Raw genomic sequence first — 19,454 nt, forward strand, 5'->3', positions numbered from 1 at the left:
ATACTTACATTGGCCAAGCATCAATTATCATTTTATATTCGTAACCATACACTGGATTTTATCTTGTCTAGATATTTTGTGTTAAAATGTATTTACTGTGGTAAAGTTAGTTGTGGATAAAGGGGGGGCAAGTTTTCTTTGGGCATCAAAACTTGTTCCCCCAATGACATAAGCAGGCACTGTTTTTTCCAAGTGTTTTCAAAATAATATTAACTGTACATTTAATTACATGGTATAATGCATTTTATTTATGGTTTCTAGATATTAGCTATGTTGGACTTCAGGTATGGGTTTTTTTTTTTTTTTATGTAGTAAGTGGTAAACCCACCTACAGTCAGATAACCGTGGTGTCATGTACAGCAATAATGCAATATTTTACATTAGGATAGGTATATTTATTGACCTTTTTTATGTCTTACATAAATATTTCTTACAGACTCAAAATGTCCTTCTGTATCTGCACTACGAAATGCTCGAGTAACAAATCCAAGGAATGAATATTTTACTGGAGATGAGATAGAGATAGAGTGTGATCATCCATATCAGTTGTATGGTTCAGAAAAAATACAATGTAATGATGGAAAATGGCAGTCTCCTCCTTGGTGCATAGGTAAGTCTTTAATTCTAGTTTGTTTGGTATATTTCAATAAGACTGAGAAAAAGTGATCTTTTAGTAAATCTTCGAGTGTCAGGAATACCAATGGCAAAATCTCCACTTGAGTCGACATGCCTGCACACCTGTCCTGATCCAATATGAACAGGTTTCACTCACTTTGCATTTTACATGATATTAGATAATGCAGCAAGAGGAGTGGAAAAACCACAAAAAGAGTGGAGGAGAAAACCAAAACTTCATTAAAATAGTTAAAGCTGGGAGATCTTACTTCTGGACTCCCAAAGATTAATCAGCACACGTGTTAGGAGAGGAAGGGAGCATTTTTAAGGGCTTGTTAACACATGTGTCAATACCATGTGTTTATGCAGCATTTATTCAGAAGTTGCAAAGTAGAACTATAGGTAGAACTTTTTTTTTTTTTCATTTTGAATAGAGTAAAGAAGGGTTATAACCCCTGTCAGATTTTATTTTGCCATCCTCTGTCCTATTGGGAAGATTTCCTTTCACTTCCTGTCCCATAGCCAAACAGGAAGTGAGAGGAAATCCCAGTAAAACAAGGGAATTCCTTGGGGACCCCTAGATCACCAGAATTGGTGTCCCTATTTGAAGATTTCCACATTATTACTTTTCTGGGGACAACCCAAAATTTGGGTAATTTCTTTTACTTTCAATGATAATGGTAAACAGGACCAACAGAGAGGGTGAATCTTCCCAAAGGGGGGTACAGACCACAGTAAAACCTGACAGGAGTTGTAATCCCTCTCCAAAACTAAAAAAAAAAGTTTTGCCTTTAGATTAAAGCCTTATAACTGCCCTTCAACGGTTGACACCTCATCCTTTTAAAACTGAACAAATATTAACAACACAGGTTCTGAGGCAAATGTAATGCACATAGAGCACTAAGTGAGTAGAACCACCTTAACCACTTGCCGACCAGCCATTGTAGTTTTACTGTGGCAGGTCGGTTCTATTACGCGAAATGACATACCTGTATGTCGCTTCATGTAATAGACACTGGGGGGCGCGCGCGCCGATTGGCCAAAGATGGGAGTCAATCAGCGGGTACGGCGGACGCAATGCTCACCGGGCACCCGCGATCACTCCCCATGGAGACAAAACGGCGGCCTACCTATGTAAACAAGGCAGACAGCCGTTCTGTCACAGATGAACACCAGGGTCCTGTGTTCCTCCTATTTAGGAACACAGGTCTCTGTGTTCATCTATTGAGTACATCCCCCAAACAGTTAGAAAGCACTCCCAAGGAGCACACTTAACCCTTTGATCGCCCCTGGCGTTAACCCCTTCCCTGCCAGTGTCATTAGTACAGTAACAGTGCATATTTTTTAGCACACTGATTACAGAAGTAATGTCACTGTTCCCCTCAAAAGTGTCAGATGCCCGAATTGTCCGCAGCAATGTCGCAGTCCTGCTAAAAATCGCTGATCGCTGCCATTACTAGTAAAAAAAATAAAAATAAATAAATAATGCCATAGATCTATCCCCTAGTTTGTAGACGCGATAACTTTTGCGCAAACCAATCAATATACACTTATTGGGGGTTTTTTTATGAAAAATATGTGGCAGAATACATATTAACCTAAATTGTTGAAAAAATTTGTTTTTTTTTTTACTTTTTTTATTGGACATGTTTTATAGCAGAAAGTAAAAAATATTGTTTTTTTTTTTTTTTCAGAATTGTCACAATTTTTAGGTTTAAAGCGCAAAAAATAAAAACCGCAGAGGTGATTAAATACCACCAAAAGAAAGCTCTATTTGTGGGCAAAAAAAGGACATAAATTGTATTTAGGTACAGCGTCACACGACCGTGCAATTGTCAGTTAAAATAACACAGTGCCTGGTCATTAAGGGGGTAAAACCTTCCGGTCCTTAAGTGGTTATTCAGCCACAGAACCTGTGTAATTAATGTGTTTGGTTTTGAAAGGATGAGGTGGAAACTTTGACAACTTCTACAATGAATATTACAATGGCACCACACAGTGCTGTTTACACAGGAGCGGCAGTCTTGTGTTGTGTCTAATGTCGCTTTCATGAGGCATCATTGCTTCTTGGCTGCCACCAGTGGCATAGCGTGGGAGAGGTAGGGCAGCCGGTGTGGGCGCCCTGGGTGAAACATTCCCATTTATGGTGTGCAGAAATTAGTCCGGTGCTGGCCTCTTGTTTAGCTGCTTTCCTGACATACAGCAACAATCAAGTCTCCGTTCCCGGACCCAAATTCTTGCAGTGTTTTTAAAGCGGCAATAATCTCCTCTACTCCTGACACCTTGGAACTACCCAGGATGGTTTAAGGGGGCAGATCTGCTGTCAGGACAAAGACCAATTACGTGGCAGAGGCGTGGTAGTTACAACGATCAGAGACAGTTCTTTACTGTCTGGTTGGGATTCCTGTCTGTGGCAGCAGGTGGTGCTCTCTCATTCGGCCCCAGCAGTATCGGGTATGTTGGTGCGGCAGCAGGGAAGAGTGGCCCAGAGGGTTCTGCAGTGGAGGGATGAGCTCAACAGCACAGAGACGGGTATGATGAGATAGAGTGTGACACGTGACCTGACTGATCTTCTCTTATGGGCGGGGACTTCATACAGTGTTGCTCAAGTTATGTCCAATGACAATCGATACAGAGATCCCCATATAATGCCTCTGCTGTCAATGCTGCCACCCCTCCCCCTCCAGCCAGTTAGGTCATTGTACAGGTTTATAGTAGACTTTCATCTCTGTGATAGAATAGGTATATTAACATAGGGCTCGACAAATCCCAGGGGCCAGGTCACCATGGCGACTAGGAATTGTGTCTTGGCATCTGGGCTTTTGTCAGCCCATTCACTGTTCCGCACCCACCGTCCCCACTCGTGAGTGTTGTGTGCTCACTGTGAGCATCAGCCTATCACTGACTGCGCTCCAGCCGCTGCTCTCCATCCATTAGCAGCCTGAGCCTCCCTGGCTGTTTGAGCTCAGCGATGTGTGCCCTGGGATTGGCTGAACTGATCATGTGCATGAGGGGACAGTTGACTGGCCTGTGGGTAATCCCAGTCATCTTGCTCCTGCCTCGCTGTCTGGGCCTTCACTCTGGATTTCCTCATCCGTCACAGGAGAGCATGGGAGGCAAAAAGAGCCCTACCAGGTGAATGGTGCTGAGGGACACGGCTGCATCCCCCCTCTCCTCTGTGCACCTGGCTGCATCCCCCCTCTCCTGTCCACCTGGCTCTGTCCTCTCTTCCACTTGGCTCTATCCTCCCTATCCACTGACCCCCCACCCCTCACTGTATACTGCTCACTGATCCCCCCCACTGTAAATTGCTCAATCCCCCCCCCCACCACCACCGCTGTACATCAGGGTTATAGGCTGAAGGCTGGCCACTCTTCTGCAATGAATTCATAAGAGCTCCATCTTCTCGTCTCAGCCTAAGGCCTTTTATTGCTGAAATTTGAGATAGCTCTATGATTACCATAGTCAAACAGCTATCACTCAGACCCAACCAGTAATAAAAGGCTGCAGGCAGCCAATCAGAGGCTAAAGCCCCGTACACACGATAAAAAATTCGGAAGGGAAATTTCGTCCGATGACCGATCTGACGATTTTCGGATTGTTAGTATGGTGCTTTTGACAGCCGACTCCGACTTTTCGGCTGACAAAATCCTGATGTGCAGGCTATAAAATTTTTGTCCTCCGTCAACACACATCTGATTTTCGTCTCATTAGTACAGATTTCGATGGAAAAAAATCTTAAGAGCAAGACTAGGCATGCTCAGAGACGAAAGAACACATACAAAACAATCCAGCACATGACATCACTTCTGAAGTAGAATTATGTCGTACGGGAAAATTCGTATGAAAAAAAACCTCTTCACTTTCCACATCGGACGACAGATCGTTGTGTGACATCTGATTGTGTGTACGGGGCTTAAGGCTGTAAATAATGAGGAGCCCTTAATAATCAGTTGCAGCAGAACTAGTGGAAGGGACTCAGGGAGTGCCAAAAGTCCACGGGTTAGGGGGTACAAATGACTTGCCTTGCCCCCGGCATTGACAATCCACGCTACGCCACTGGCCACCTCCATTGATTTCAATCATGATGCTCTAAAACTGCACCTTAACAGCACCTACAGCATTTATGTGTTAGTAAAGCATTTATAAAGTGTTAGCTGGATATTGAAGGAAAGGCTGTGGTGGTTCCTGTATTTCAGAATGCACTGGGAAATAGTAGAGAACTACAGTAGAACAGAGCAGTTCCAACCACTTCCTGTTTGTACCAAGCAGTTGTGTGGTAACACCATGACTGTGGTATTGCCGATGCTGCGGCTGCTTTTTGCCCAATACAACCCAAACTCACCAACCGACCCCCCTTTTACTTATCTAAAGAAAAAAGGACACTACTACCGATTTTGGGTTTTAAAAAGGCCATAGCAGCCAACTTTATTACAAATAACTAGTAAAACACTAGTTAGCAAAGAATTACCATTATTCAACAAAACAATCCAATACCGAAAGTTCAAAGCGAATAACCATTTAGGATCTTGGAACGCAACTTGACTTCCCCCCTGGCTGTATCCCTGACCCCAATAGACCTCCAGGCCCTCAGCCGCCACTGCACCAGCTCAAGGACTATGAACCATTGGGATACCTTGATACAGCCTACTGACGTTGCCAGGGGTAGGTCAACCCATACCTAAGATGGGCCCTACCCCTCCATATTCCCTTTCCAAGTAGTCACAGCCCTCCAAGACCCTAAAACCCCAGCCACAGCACACGGGCATGACCCCTTATGGCCGTGTAGCCCTCCAAACCCATAGCGCCCTCTGCATACCTTCCTGTAGACCTAAGGTCCACAGGTCGATGCCCACCGCATTCAAATGAACCCCGTCACCCCTAAGATAAAGGGCCGGGTCCTGCTCCAGCTCAAGATGACGAATCGCCAGGCCCCCGTTACGCACAAAGAACTTGGCCACCGCCTTATTCACCTTAATCCTGGCTTTGTTCAGGCTAGCCACCGAACGAGCCAGAAGTACGGGCGACTATGTCCGACCACACTACCACAGTCCGCGGAAAAAGCGTCCGCAGTCTCAGGAAGTCCAGTTTGACATCCCTAATCAATTCCCTGGAGGAACGGAGGCCCAGATCATTGCCGCCCGCATGCAACAGAAGGATGTCGGGCGGCCTCTCTAGACGGGCGCAACGATGGACTTCAGGAAGAACACGGGATCATAGCATGCCTGACACACCAATCCATCTCACCTTTACCTCCTCCCTGCTCAAGCCCAATTGGCGCCCCTCTGGCCTAACCGCCGCCCTCCGTGCACCCCAAACCACGTAAGAATGTCCTAAAATCCAGACCAAGACTTCTGTGGATCCTGTAAAAAACAAAAGGGGGTACATACCAACATACATCCCGTGTACATACACAAAACACCAACAGAGAATACGAAGAAACACCAGTATACACGTAACGAACATTAACTAAGGACCTCCCCCGGGCCCCCTACCAGAACTGAACATACCCCATCCACCGTATCACAACAGATGCGGACGGACATATGAGCGAAATCGCCTAGATTCCCAACGCCCAATCTTCCGAAGGGCCTGATCACCAAGGCCCCACCGAGCCGCTTCTGTGGCAGCTCCAATGCGGAAAGAGTGAGAGGAGTAATCTGTCCCCTGAAAATCAGCTGCCTCCAAGCACTTACGGAAGACAGGCATAAATTGAAAACGGGAGAGGGCCGTGCCGTCAGCCCGTAAAAACAGAGGACCCTGTTGAGCGGAGCGCACCCGCAACCAATGCCGCACCGCAGATACGGGGCACAGTGAGGACCCTGGAACCACCCCCAGTTCCACGCAAGCTTCTCGGCCCAGCTAGTCCGTTTTTGACCTGCGTATCCAGACTAGAACCTTGTCTGGATGTAAACAAACATCCCCCAACTGCAATCCTCCATCCCCCCGTCTCGAGATACTCACCAATTCGCCAATCCTAAAAGCTCCAAAGAACGCCAAAATAAACGCTGTCCTGAAGAGTTCAACCTCCTGGTCCGAAGAACAGACACCCGGTAAGCAGTCCACCAGCCGGGACAACACGTCAAAGGAAACCGGGCGCCTGGAATCGACCGAACGATTACCCTTCCTGTAACCCTTTAACGCCTTCCGAACAAGGAAATGCTTCGTAACATCAGCAACCCCCAACAATTGAAAATAGAAGGCCAAGGCTGCCATCTTGCGGCTTAACGTAGAGATCGACACTTGTTGTTCAAAATTCAGGCTCACAAAATATAGAAGCAGGAACAACCGATCCCGATCATCAGAAAGACCCCCCACCTCACTCACCATCCGATGCCATGTCGCCCACACCCTTTCGTAGGCCGTCCAAGTGGAAGGACAAACAGACGCTCGAACCAACTCCATCACTGCGGCAAGACGATGTTCCACAGCTCCCCGGGACAAGTCAGGCCTTGCTGCTCCGCATCCGGTGCCAACTTCCGAAACCTGTCCCACTGGAAGCGAGAAAGAGCATCAGCCACCGAATTGTCAACACCCGAAACATGCTCAGCATAGAAAAAAGAATTAAGAAGCAAACATTTTAGCACCAGGTGGCGAAGCAACCTAATAACCGGCGGTGAAGAAGCAGTAATGCTGTTTATCGACTGAACTACTCCCATGTTATCACAATGAAAACGGACCCTCTTATTTTTGAAATCCTGACCCCATAGCTCTACGGCCAACACAATGGGAAACAATTCCAACAAAACCAAGTTACGAATGAAGTCAGAATCCCGCCAGGAGGCCGGCCACTCGCCAGAACACCATTGACCCTGGAAATAGGCCGCAAAACCCCCAGAGCCTGCCGCGTCAGTATACAGTTCCAGGTCAAAGTTCGACACCGGAGCTTCCAACCATACCGAACGGCCATTGAAGGAGCTCAAGAACAAATCCCAAACCCGCAAGTCATCACGATGGTCCTTGGATAAGCGAATGTAATGATGCGGCGCCCGGACACCCGCCATGGCAGCCGCCAACCGTCTGCAAAACACCCGCCCCATGGGCATTATGCGGCAGGCAAAATTCAATTTTCCCAGCAGAGACTGAAGGGCACGCAACTGAATTTTTCGTGTGGCCAAAGTCCCCGCAATAACTCCACGCAGATCCAACAGCTTGTCAACCGGAAGCCTGCATTCCATTGCCATCGTATCAATGACAATAACCAGAAATGCGCAGTTCTGTGCACGGCCCCTCAGTCTTGTCTGGAGCCAGCGGGACTCCAAAATAATCAAACAGCTGTTGGACCGTAGCCAAAAGCGTTGCACACGTCACCTCCCCTGGAGGACCTATCACCAAAAAATCATCCAAATAATGAATTATTGAAGACAACCCAGAAACATCCCTAACAACCCATTCTAAAAAGGAACTGAATGTTTCAAACAGCGAACAAGAAATGGCACAACCCATAGGCAAACATTTGTCAACGAAAATTCTTCCCTGCCACTCACAACCTAAAAGATGCAGGCTGTCCGCGTGCACCGGTAACAATCTAAACGCAGCTTCAATGTCAGTTTTAGCCATAAGGGCCCCCCGCCCAAAACAACGCACCCAGGCCACCGCTTTATCGAACAAAACGTACGAAACAGAGCATAAGTCTTCCGCTATAGCGTCATTCACCGAACCCCCCGGGGGATAGGACAGGTGGTGAATGAGTCGAAACTGATTAGGTTCCTTTTTTGGAACCACGCCCAGAGGGGAAAGCACCAGATTCGGCAAAGGCGGAGACGAAAAAGGGCCAGCCATCCTGCCCAACCTCACTTCCTTCATAAGCTTTGCCGAGACCACTGATGAATGCACCCTAGCGGAACTCAAATTGCCTCCGGGAGGGGGCGCCACCGACAAAGTACAAGGAATGCGAGAACCTTGCGAAAACCCCCCCAGCAAAAGAGCGGCGGCTTCCCGATCAGGGTACCTACTTAGGAACCTGGCCACCTTCACCGTCGTCCGCCCTCTGTCCAGCGTCGGCATGCTTGGCTCCCCCATGCTTGAAGCATCGTGCCGATGGGTGATTGCCGCCGCAGTTGGAACACTCATGCTTGAAGCGACAGGAGGCTCCAAACTTGCAAGTGGCCTCGTTAAACTGCCAACATAAGCCTTTTCGTTTTGCGGCCGGAGAGGGCGAGGAGGCCGCCCCCCCGACCCCACCCTGAAAGGGGTGACCAGTAGATCTCGCCTGGGTCATAAGGTGCATCCAGAGACTGATATCCTTATGATCCCAGCGCAAAGATGGTCTGACGGCCTTGCGTTGATGAAAATGTTCGTCATATCGTAGCCAGGCCGTACCTCCATAGACCCCTATAAGCTTCCCCAATCGAATTCAAATAACAAAATAGGGGTGAACACTAGTGTTGAGCGAACACGGACTGTATTATTCGTGTTCGTACCGAATAATTGGATTTTTTGTACACGGACACGGACACTTTACTGTATGTTCGGGTAAAAATCCGTGTTCGGTCGTTTTATTTCCGGGTTTTGCATGCTTTGGCGCTCTTTTCATGGCGGGCTTTCAACAGCCAATCAACAATCGTTTAACTGGTGTGCCTTAAGCCATCCCAGCCATGCCTGCAAATGTCTCAGTAGCTGTGATTGGCCGTCTGAAGCATGTGACCAAGTCTTTATAAGTTCCAGGCAGCCGCAGCGTCTTCATTCTGCTGCTTAGATCAGGGACAGAGCACACATCAACGTGCTGGCTGCTGATTAGGGAAAGACAGGCAGGAAAAAACCATTTGTGTCCGGATAGAATTGAGGGACAGGCCGGAGTGTTTAGGCAGGGCGAGTTGTAGGCATTTTAGGGATAGAGTCTGCTGAATTATAGGGTCAGTGTCTTCTACAAACTACAATTGATATTGCTGTGTGGGGGGTGGGGTCTGCACTCAATCCTGATCTACGATCTCTTCTCAATCCTGTTAGGGAGAGACTGCTGCTGAATTTTAGGGTCAGAGTGTTCTACAAACTACAATCGATATTGCTGTGTGGGGTCTGCACTTAGTCCTGATCTACGATCTCTTCTCAATCCTGTTAGGGAGAGGCTGCTGCTGAATTTTAGGGTCAGAGTGTTCTACAAACTACAATCGATATTGCTGTGTGGGGTCTGCACTTAGTCCCGATCTACGATCTCTTCTCAATCCTGTTAGGGAGAGGCTGCTGCTGAATTTTAGGGAAACTGTGTTCTACAAACTACAATCGATATTGCTGTGTGGTGTGGGATAGGAGATAGGCAGGTGTCAGTGATCCACATCCATTTTTCTGTGTGTGAGCTGCAGTGAACACAATCTTTTTGGGCTGCAGTGAACACAATCTTTTTGGGGTGCAGTGAACAACGTCCTTTTTGGGGTGCAGTGAACAAAATCTTTTTGGGGTGCAGTGAACAAAATCTTTTTGGGGTGCAGTGAACAAAATCCTTTTTTGGGGTGCAGTGAACAACATCCTTTTTGGGGTGCAGTGAACACAATCTTTTTGGGGTGCAGTGAACAAAATCCTTTGTGGGGTGCAGTGAACAAAATCCTTTGTGGGGTGCAGTGAACACAATCTTTTTGGGGTGCAGTGAACAACATCCTTTTTGGGGTGCAGTGAACACAATCTTTGTGGGGTGCAGTGAACACAATCTTTTTGGGGTGCAGTGAACAAAATCCTTTTTGGGGTGCAGTGAACACAATCTTTGTGGGGTGCAGTGAACACAATCTTTTTGGGGTGGAGTGAACAAAATCCTTTTATGGGGTGCAGTGAACAACATCCTTTTTGGGGTGCAGTGAACACAATCTTTTTGGGGTGCAGTGAACAAAATCCTTTGTGGGGTGCAGTGAACACAATCTTTGTGGGGTGCAGTGAACAAAATCCTTTGTTGGGTACAGTGAACAGAATCTTTGTGGGGTGCAGTGAACACAATCTTTTTGGGGTGCAGTGAACAAAATCCTTTTGGGGTGCAGTGAACACAATCTTTGTGGGGTGCAGTGAACAAAATCCTTTTTGAGGTGCAGTGAACACAATCTTTGTGGAGTGCAGTGAACACAATCTTTGTGGGGTACAGTGAACACAATCTCATACTTCTGAAGATTTGAGGGTGCTGCCTGTTCCATACTCCTCCTCCTACTCCTCAACCATCCTTTTAGGGGTACAAACAATAGTAATTGGGGCCTAGTGTGGTGGTGTACGTGTGAGATACATACACTTTCTTTTTGATCATATTTTCTATTCCGCTATTCAATTAAAACCTTTGGGGATCAATTAAATTGCGTGATAGTCTGTGTCGGTACGTGTGAGATCCACCTTCCAAGTTTTTGGGGTTCATCTCATACTTCTGAAGATTTGAGGGTGCTGCCTGTTCCATACTCCTCCTCCTACTGCTCAACCATCCTTTTAGGGGTACAAACAATAGTAATTGGGGCCTAGTGTGGTGGTGTACGTGTGAGATACATACACTTTCTTTTTGATCATATTGTCTATTCCGCTATTCAATTAAAACCTTTGGGGATCAATTAAATTGCGTGATAGTCTGTGTCGGTACGTGTGAGATCCACCTTTCCAAGTTTTTGGGGTTCATCTCATACTTCTGAAGATTTGAGGGTGCTGCCTGTTCCATACTCCTCCTCCTACTGCTCAACCATCCTTTTAGGGGTACAAACAATAGTAATTGGGGCCTAGTGTGGTGGTGTACGTGCGAGATACATACACTTTTTTTGATCATATTTCCTATTCCGCTATTCAATAAAAACCTTTGAGGATCAATTGAATTGCGGGATAGTCTGTGTCGGTACGTGTGAGATCCACCTTTCCAAGTTTTTGAGGTTCATCTCATACTTCTGAAGATTTGAGGGTGCTGTCTGTTCCATACTCCTCCTACTCCTCATCCATCCTTTTAGGGGTAGAAACAATAGTAATTGGGGCCTAGTGTGGTTTTGTACGTGCGAGATACATACACTTTTTTGGATCATATTTCCTATTCCGCTATTCAATAAAAACCTTTCTAGGGCAAGATCTTAAATTACAGAAATATGAGGAGACCGTCAAATAAGGGCCATGGCCTGGGTCGTGGTGCTGCTGGTAGAGCTCCTGTTGCAAGGAGAGGATGTGGTCGATCTGTGCCAGCTACACGCACAAGTGAAACACCTTCCTCAAGTGTGAGTAGGCGACAGAACCTGCATCAGTATTTGGTAGGGCATCATACGCCCCTAGAAGTGATGAGGCCAGAACAAGTGGAGGCGATAGTAGATTGGTTTGCTGCTGACAGTGCCTCCAGTTCCTTCACATTGTCTCCCACCCAGTCTACTGCAGAAAGGTCACAGTTGGCACCTGCAGCCGATGTCCAACCGTCTTTCACCTCACCCCCTTGCAAATCAGGCAAGCAGTCTGAGCCCCAAGCCATACAGCAGTCTCTTCTTCTTTTTGATGACTCTGTCAGCAGGGTTTCCCAGGGCCATCCACCTAGCCCTGCCCCACAAGTGGAAGAGATTGAGTGCAGCGATGCCCAACCACTTATTTCTCAAGATGAGTACATGCAAGGATCATCGCAGCACGTCTCCGATGATGACGAAACGCAGGTGCCAACTGCTGCGGCGTTCAGCATTGTGGAGACCGACAAGGAGGGCAGGGGTGAAGACTGGGTGGAAGATGATGTGGAGGACGATGAGGTCCTCGACCCCACATGGAATGAACGTCATGCAGGTGACCTGAGTAGTTTGGAGGAAGAGGCGGTGGTCGCACAGAGCCACCAGCACAGCAGAAGAGGGAGCAGGGTGCAGAAGCGGAGCGGCCGTGCCCTAGACACTACGCCCGCTACTGCCCAACGCAGCAAGGGAACGAGCGCACCAAAGTCAGCTCAAAGGAGTTCTCTAGCGTGGAAGTTCTTTAGAAAATGTGCTGATGACAGGACACAAGTGGTTTGCACCCTGTGCAATCAGAGCTTGAAGCGAGGCATAAACCTTCTCAACCTGAGCACAACCTGCATGATCAGGCATCTAAGTGCAAAGCACGAGCTGCAGTGGAGTACACACCTTCAAAACCAAGAAACGTCTCTGGCTCATCCCGCTTCCTCTTCTGCTGCAGTCTCGGCCGCTCCAGCCACATCTGTAGTGATACCGGCACCTGCCACCCCACAAACAGACGATCTGTCAGCAACACCACCACCTGGGTCACCAACAACCATCTCCACAATGTCCCATAGAAGCGTTCAGCTTTCCATCTCCCAAACACTTGAGAGGAAGAGGAAGTACCCCCCTACCCACCCGCGATCCCTGGCCCTGAATGCCAGCATTTCAAAATTATTGGCCTTTGAAATGCTGTCATTCCGTCTGGTGGAGACGCACAGTTTTAAAAACCTTATGTCGGTGGCTGTCCCACAGTACGTCGTGCCCAGCCGCCACTACTTTTCCAGGCAAGCCATCCCTTCCCTGCACAACCAAGTGGGGGAAAAAATCAGGTGTGCACTGCGCAACGCCATCTGTGCCAAGGTCCACCTAACTACCGATACGTGGACCAGTAAGCACGGTCAGGGGCGTTATATCTCCCTAACGGCACACTGGGTAAATGCAGTGGCGGATGGGCCTGAGGCGGATAGCAATTTGGCGCATGTCCTTCCACCACCGAGGATTGCAGGGCGCTTCAGTTTGCCTCCTGTTCCTAACTCCTCCTACTCCGCTTCCTCATCCTCTACCGCCTCCTCATCCGGACAGCGTAACACCTTCACCACCAACTTCAGCACGGCCAGGGGTAAACGACAGCAGGCAGTTTTACAACTTGCCTGTTTGGGGGACAAACCACACACCGCGCAGGAGTTGTGGAGGAGCATGGAACAGCAGACAAATGAGTGGTTGCTGCCAGCGAGCCTCAAGCCCGGCCTGGTGGTGTGCGATAACGGGAGAAATCTCATAGCAGCTCTGGGCCTAGCCGGTTTGACGCACATCCCTTGCCTGGCGCATGTGCTGAATTTGGTGGTGCAGAGGTTCCTTAAAAACTACCCCGATATGTCAGAGCTGCTGCAGAAAGTGCGGGCCGTTTGTGCGCACTTTCGGCGTTCTCACCCTGCTGCTGCTCGCCTGGCAGCGCTGCAGCGTAACTTCGGCCTTCCCGCTCACCGCCTCATATGTGACGTGCCCACAAGGTGGAACTCCACCTTGCACATGCTGGAAAGACTGTGCGAGCAGCAGCTGGCCATAGTGGAGTTTCAGCTGCAGCACGCACGCGTGAGTCGCTCTGCGGAACAGCACCACTTCACCACCAATAACTGGGCCTCCAAGCGAGACCTGTGTGCCTTGTTGCGCTGTTTTGAGTACTCCACCAACATGGCCAGTGGCAATGACGCCGTTCTCAGCTTAACTATCCCACTTCTATGCCTCCTTGAAAAAACAATTCGGGCGATGATGGAAGAGGATGTGGCACAGGATGAGGAGGAGGAGGAGGATGAAGAGGTAACATTTCCAAGGCTTTCAGGGCAGTCATTCGCAAGGGGCTCCGAGGGTGGGTTCCTGCACACACAAACGCCAGGGACACAATTGTCCAGCAGGGGCACAGTTCTGGAGGATGAGGAGGATGAGGAGGAGGAGGAGCTGGAGGAGGAGATGGAACCATGTTCACAGCAGGGTGGCACCCAGGCCAGCTCATGGCCATCACTGGTGCGTGGCTGGGGGGATACAGAGGACACGGACGATACACCTCCCACAGAGGACAGCCTTTCGTTGCCTCTGGGCAGCCTGGCACACATGAGCGATTACATGCTGCAGTGTCTCCACAACGACCGCCGAGTTGCCCACATTCTAACTTGTGCTGACTACTGGGTGGCCACGCTGCTGGATCCCCGTTACAAGGACAACGTACCGTCCTTAATTCACTCACTGGAGCGCGATCGCAAGATGCGCGAGTACAAGCGCACGCTGGTAGACGCCATGCTGCTGGCATTCCCATCTGACAGCGGGGCCGCAGTGGAAGCACAAGGCAGAGGAGGAGGAGGAGGAGGTCGCCAACGCAACCAGGGCACCGCCAGCACCTCAGAAGGCAGGGTTAGCATGGCCGAAATGTGGAAAAGCTTTGTCAGCACGCCACAACAAACAGCAGCACCAGCAGCTCAGATGGAACGTCTTAGCAGGAGGCAGCATTTTACCAACATGGTGGAGCAGTATGTGTGCACACGCCTACATGTAGTGAATGAGGGGTCTGCCCCCTTCAACTTCTGGGTCTCCAAATTGGGCACATGGCCTGAGCTTGCCCTTTACGCCTTGGAGGTGCTGGCGTGCCCTGCAGCCAGTGTATTATCTGAACGGGTATTTAGCACGGCTGGGGGCGTTATAACAGACAAGCGCAGCCGCCTGTCCAGAGACAATGTGGACAAGCTCACGTTCATTAAAATGAACCAGGCATGGATCCCACGGGACTTTTCCGTACCTTGTGCAGAATAGCAATGGATACCGACCTTACCCACCCATTGTTCCATTTTTGCTCTTTCTCACTCTTTTGGGGTGTACCCTCATTTAAAATTTGTGAAAAGAAGCAGTGTTGGCTACCTCGTCCTCCTCCTCAGGGCCAGATTAACGTAGCGGCTATTGGAGCTGCAGCTCCAGGCCCCTACCTTTTTATATAGGCCCCGGGTTGGCCATATTCACGGTTACCGCTCTTCTGTCACTTGTAAACACAGAAGTCTGGCTTCTATGCTCGCTTCCCCAGGCAGCACCCTCAGAACCTCCCCACACAGCGCGAAGGCCGGACAAGGAGGGACAGTTGCCGATGCATGGATGTGTTTATGGGCTTCAGAGACAGCATCCCATGTTGAATTAGGCATGCATGGCTGCACCCTTCCTCCTCTGGGTGCATGGCAAGGCACGGCCCTTAAGGCCCTTCAAAATCCTCAGCACCAAGCCCATGATGCTCTTAATCCGGCCCTGGTCCTCCTCCACCGCCGCTTCCACCTACACCACCCATAGGTGTGCGCAGCCTATTGCATTAAGGTGTGCACCCCAAAGTTGAAATACACATGCATGTGTTTGCCAGCAGGGAGAGTAATGTATCGGGGCCATGTACCTGTAGGCAAAGAGAAATAGAGCAGAGCAGGTCCGAGGGAGATCTTTCCCATCTCCTCACTGGCAATGCTATGTGCCCTAGGTGATTAGGGTGTGCCCAGGCACACCCGGCACACCCTGTGCGCATGCCTATGTCACCGCCACATCCACCACCACCTCAACCTCCCTCCTACTCCATATGGGCCTCGTCCTTCAGAGATGAAGAAGAACATTGTTTTATTTTTCTGTTTTTTTTTGTTGTTTTAAGTCATTTCCCTATCCACATTTGTTTGCAGAGCAATTGCCATGCTCTTAATTACGTTTTGCTGCCATTTGCAGCACTCTAGCCCTTTCCTTTGGTGTTTTAGAGCCATTTTAGTGCCTTAAAGTTCGGGTCCCCATTGACTTCAATGGGGTTCGGTGTCCGGGAAAAGTTCGGTAAAAGTCCGGGACACGGACCCAGACTTTTTTTTAAAGTTCGGCCGAACCCGTCGAACACGGACATCTAGGTGTCCGCTCAACCCTAGTGAACACTGATCGGAGTGTTTTTCCCCAATGACACTGGCCAGAATGGTGAACGCCTGCAACCAGTTGGCAAAAGAACGCGGAATCAAACGATACCGGCGTTTTTCTTCCTCCTCCTTCTTCGATTCATCTGGGTTGACCCTGTCCAAGTTGAATTTCTCTAACGGTAGTAGTGAAAAAATCTCAACATACTCACCTCGCCAAATTTTTTCCCTCACTTCCGTTTTCAAATGAGCACCCAAAGGGCCCTCGAAGCAGACATAAACTTCGCACTTCGCAGAGTCGGCCAGGCGCACAAGCTCCTTGTCCCCTTCAGCTGATCCCGACGCCCCTTTTGCCGCCGGCGTTACCTCCGTAGAAGACGCCGGCACTACAGAACTCACCTCCACTGCACCAGCCGTCCCGACCGCGGCCCGGGCCGAAGGTGCCGGGACCGGCGTCACCAAACTCACCTCCTTGGATCCGGCTGATTCCGCCAGTGGCCGGGAAACAGAAGAATATCCCGCTGGCGACCCCTCTGATGCTGCAGCCCCCCCCTGTTGCGGCAGCCCACGCATGTATCGGCGCCCCTGCAGGTGCAGCCGTTAAAGCCGGCTCGCACCTGGACAACAAATCCTTAAATCCGGACAACAAAGTATGCAGCAAAGACACTCCCCCTATCCCGTCCGGGACCGCAGGTGCACCCAGGCCCCCTGAACCTTGTGTCCCCCCCACCGCTACCCAGGACCCCCACCCCTGTATTAAGCGAAGAGGGCCCCCCTGCCAGAAGAGAGGACGAACCAATCAGCGCAGACAATGGAGATGTAGCAGGGACAGCAGGCAAACCAGACACAGCAGAAGACTAGACCATGGAAGACCCACTTACAGTAACAGGAGAAGAGCCTGGCACAGAAGAAGGGAAGGAGAGGCAAAGGAAACTGACTTACCTGGCTGACCCGGTGAAAGCCTCCGCTCAGCCGTTCGTCCGTGTCCCGAATGTGGAGCCGCCCCGACATCCAGAGGATCCTCTTCATCAGATGCCGACAGTTCCCCTTCAGAGCGCTCCTCCACTGCAGCCGAGTAGGACACCCAGCCAGTTCCTGAAGAGCCACCGCTGCAGCCAGACAGGCTGAAGACTGCCTCGCTGGGAGCTGCCACTCTGCCAGAAACAGGGCGGCCTCCGTATTCCTGGCGCTGGATGGTGACGTCACTGCCCGGCGACGCTGGTCCACTTGTCCTTTGCAGGCTTCCATCCACAGGTCGCATGCCCGTGACGTCATAAACGGGCGCCTCCGACCGAGCGCCGTTACTCGGTCCCGCCTCCTCTTCTTCACGCCGAACGCCCCGCCGCAATGGGACAGCGGCGGGCGCCGAAATCCGGTCCGGAACAACTGATGGGACGCAGGGGACCCTCCTGGAACCTCGGCTTCGTCCACGAGAGGCCACGGCCGCACCCGGAGGAAGGCCCGGACCCCGCACTTCACTCCCATGCCGGACCGCGCTACCACCGGGGGGACCCGGGGAGCCAGTAGGAACATCCTGAGCTGCAGGTGAAGGGGCAAAGGAGCTGGGGGGAGCCGTGCTCCGTTTGCCAGGGCCCCGTCTCTGGCGAGGATTCCTCCCGACCCCCGCTGCACCAGTAGGAGGCTTCCCACTTGCAGCCAAGGTCGAAGGGTCCCTAGGGGGGCTCCCTAAGCGACGGCGGACCCTAGGGGTCGTTTCTGGGCTGAGGCGCTCAGGAGGCCTTGACCTCCTAGGCCGTGATAAAGTTGGGGCAGGCGAAGCTGGTACCTGCACCGACCCCTGTAGCAATTCAGCCATATTGGACTGAAGCCATTGCGGACCATTCACCATGGCCGCACTGCGTATCTGAGCCAGCATAGAGTCCAAATCCGCCATTACGATGGAAACAAGGGGGGTACAGAAGTTCTCCTATTGCTGTCTGGTCTCCAACTGACCGGACCCCTGGTCCCACCCTAAACTAGCCCCTGCTAACCCCACCTTGCCCCACCCTGCCCCACCTTCCCAAAAACCAATCACCTACTTTAATTCTTACTTAAAAAACTTAACCCCCACTGGGTAGCAACCTTCCCTGCAAACCCAGTCATGTCCAGCCTTCCGCCTACTGCTGTGCATCCATCTCCAGGCTTCCCCCATTTTCCCTCTGAGTACAGGCAAAGGCATTAAGCCAGCCAGCAATACTGGCAGTGCCAAGTAGGAGCAGAGGCATTGAGCATTGTCAGCGTCAAAGCATTTTGTGTCAGCAAAGTTGAGCTGGATCAAACCAAGTGTCAAAGAGATCAAAGTATATTTTGCAGACAAATCACAAAAATATCTGCTATCAAACCACAACCTATTCACGCCTCAAATCAGATCATTTCCTCAACATCACTTTTAAGCACTTACTACTAGAAAAGCAAGGCTTCCATAGGTGTTTATCAAGCATTCTTGAAGCATAAACACAGCAAAAACATGTCAAACATGTCATAAATACATCAGAAATGCTATAGGTGCGTTAATGAGTATTTCTTCATTCTTTATAATCAACACATGTCTGAATGAGCTTTAAGGCCCCTTTGACACATACGGTCCGTTCAATTCATCAGTTCAGTCACGTTTTTTGTCTTTAGTCAACATCCGCTTTCATATCCGTTTTTCATCCTCTTTACGTCAGTTGTCGTCCGTTTTTCCTCAGTTATGCGTTTTTCATCCGTTGTCATCCGTTTTTCATCTGTTGTCATGCGTTTTTCATCCGTTGTCATCCGTTTTTCGTCCGACCCGTTTTTTTGACTGATGAAAAATAGGGCATTCATCCGTTCAAAAAAATGGACATTGACAGAAGCGGATGAAAACAGATGTTAACGGATGTCATCCGTTTTTACATAGAGATACATTGATGTCCGTTTTTCATCCATCAACGGATGGATGAAAAATGCACAAATGGACAGCATGTGTGAAAGCGGCCTAAGGCTAATTTGGTTTAGCCTGGAATTCTACTTTAAAGCTGATTTGTTTCAGGTGTGTTTATAGTATGAACAGGTTATAACCTTTAAATGCCACCTAAAACGGATATATTCATTTTAGGTGGAGGACTCTTTATCCTCTTGACCTCCGGAAGGTTTTACCCCTTTATGACCAGGCCATGTTTTGCTATTTAGCACCGTGCTACTTTAACTGGCAATTGCGTCGTCATGCAGCACTGTAAGCAAATAAAAATGATATTTTTTTCACACAAATAGAGCTTTCTTAGGTGGAATTTGATCACCACTGGGTTTTTTACTTTTTGCTATATAAACAAAGAAAAGACCGAAA

At 49.5% G+C, this 19,454-nt stretch overlaps 1 protein-coding gene across 1 annotated transcript in view; it reads left to right on the forward strand.

Annotated features, from left to right (window-relative positions):
* The window catches only part of LOC309562208 (uncharacterized protein), a gene marked incomplete at its 5' end in the record, with an annotated part of 1,875,955 nt that overhangs the window by 37,182 nt on the left and 1,819,319 nt on the right, over positions 1-19,454 (forward strand). The window contains one exon of the mRNA XM_082266327.1: positions 437-610. Coding sequence (XP_082122453.1) covers positions 437-610 — 174 coding nt within the window. The remainder of the gene's footprint in view (positions 1-436; positions 611-19,454) is intronic.

Source organism: Pelophylax lessonae (assembly GCF_965119305.1).
Source record: "Pelophylax lessonae genome assembly, chromosome: 8".
Taxonomy (NCBI): Eukaryota; Metazoa; Chordata; class Amphibia; order Anura; family Ranidae; genus Pelophylax; species Pelophylax lessonae.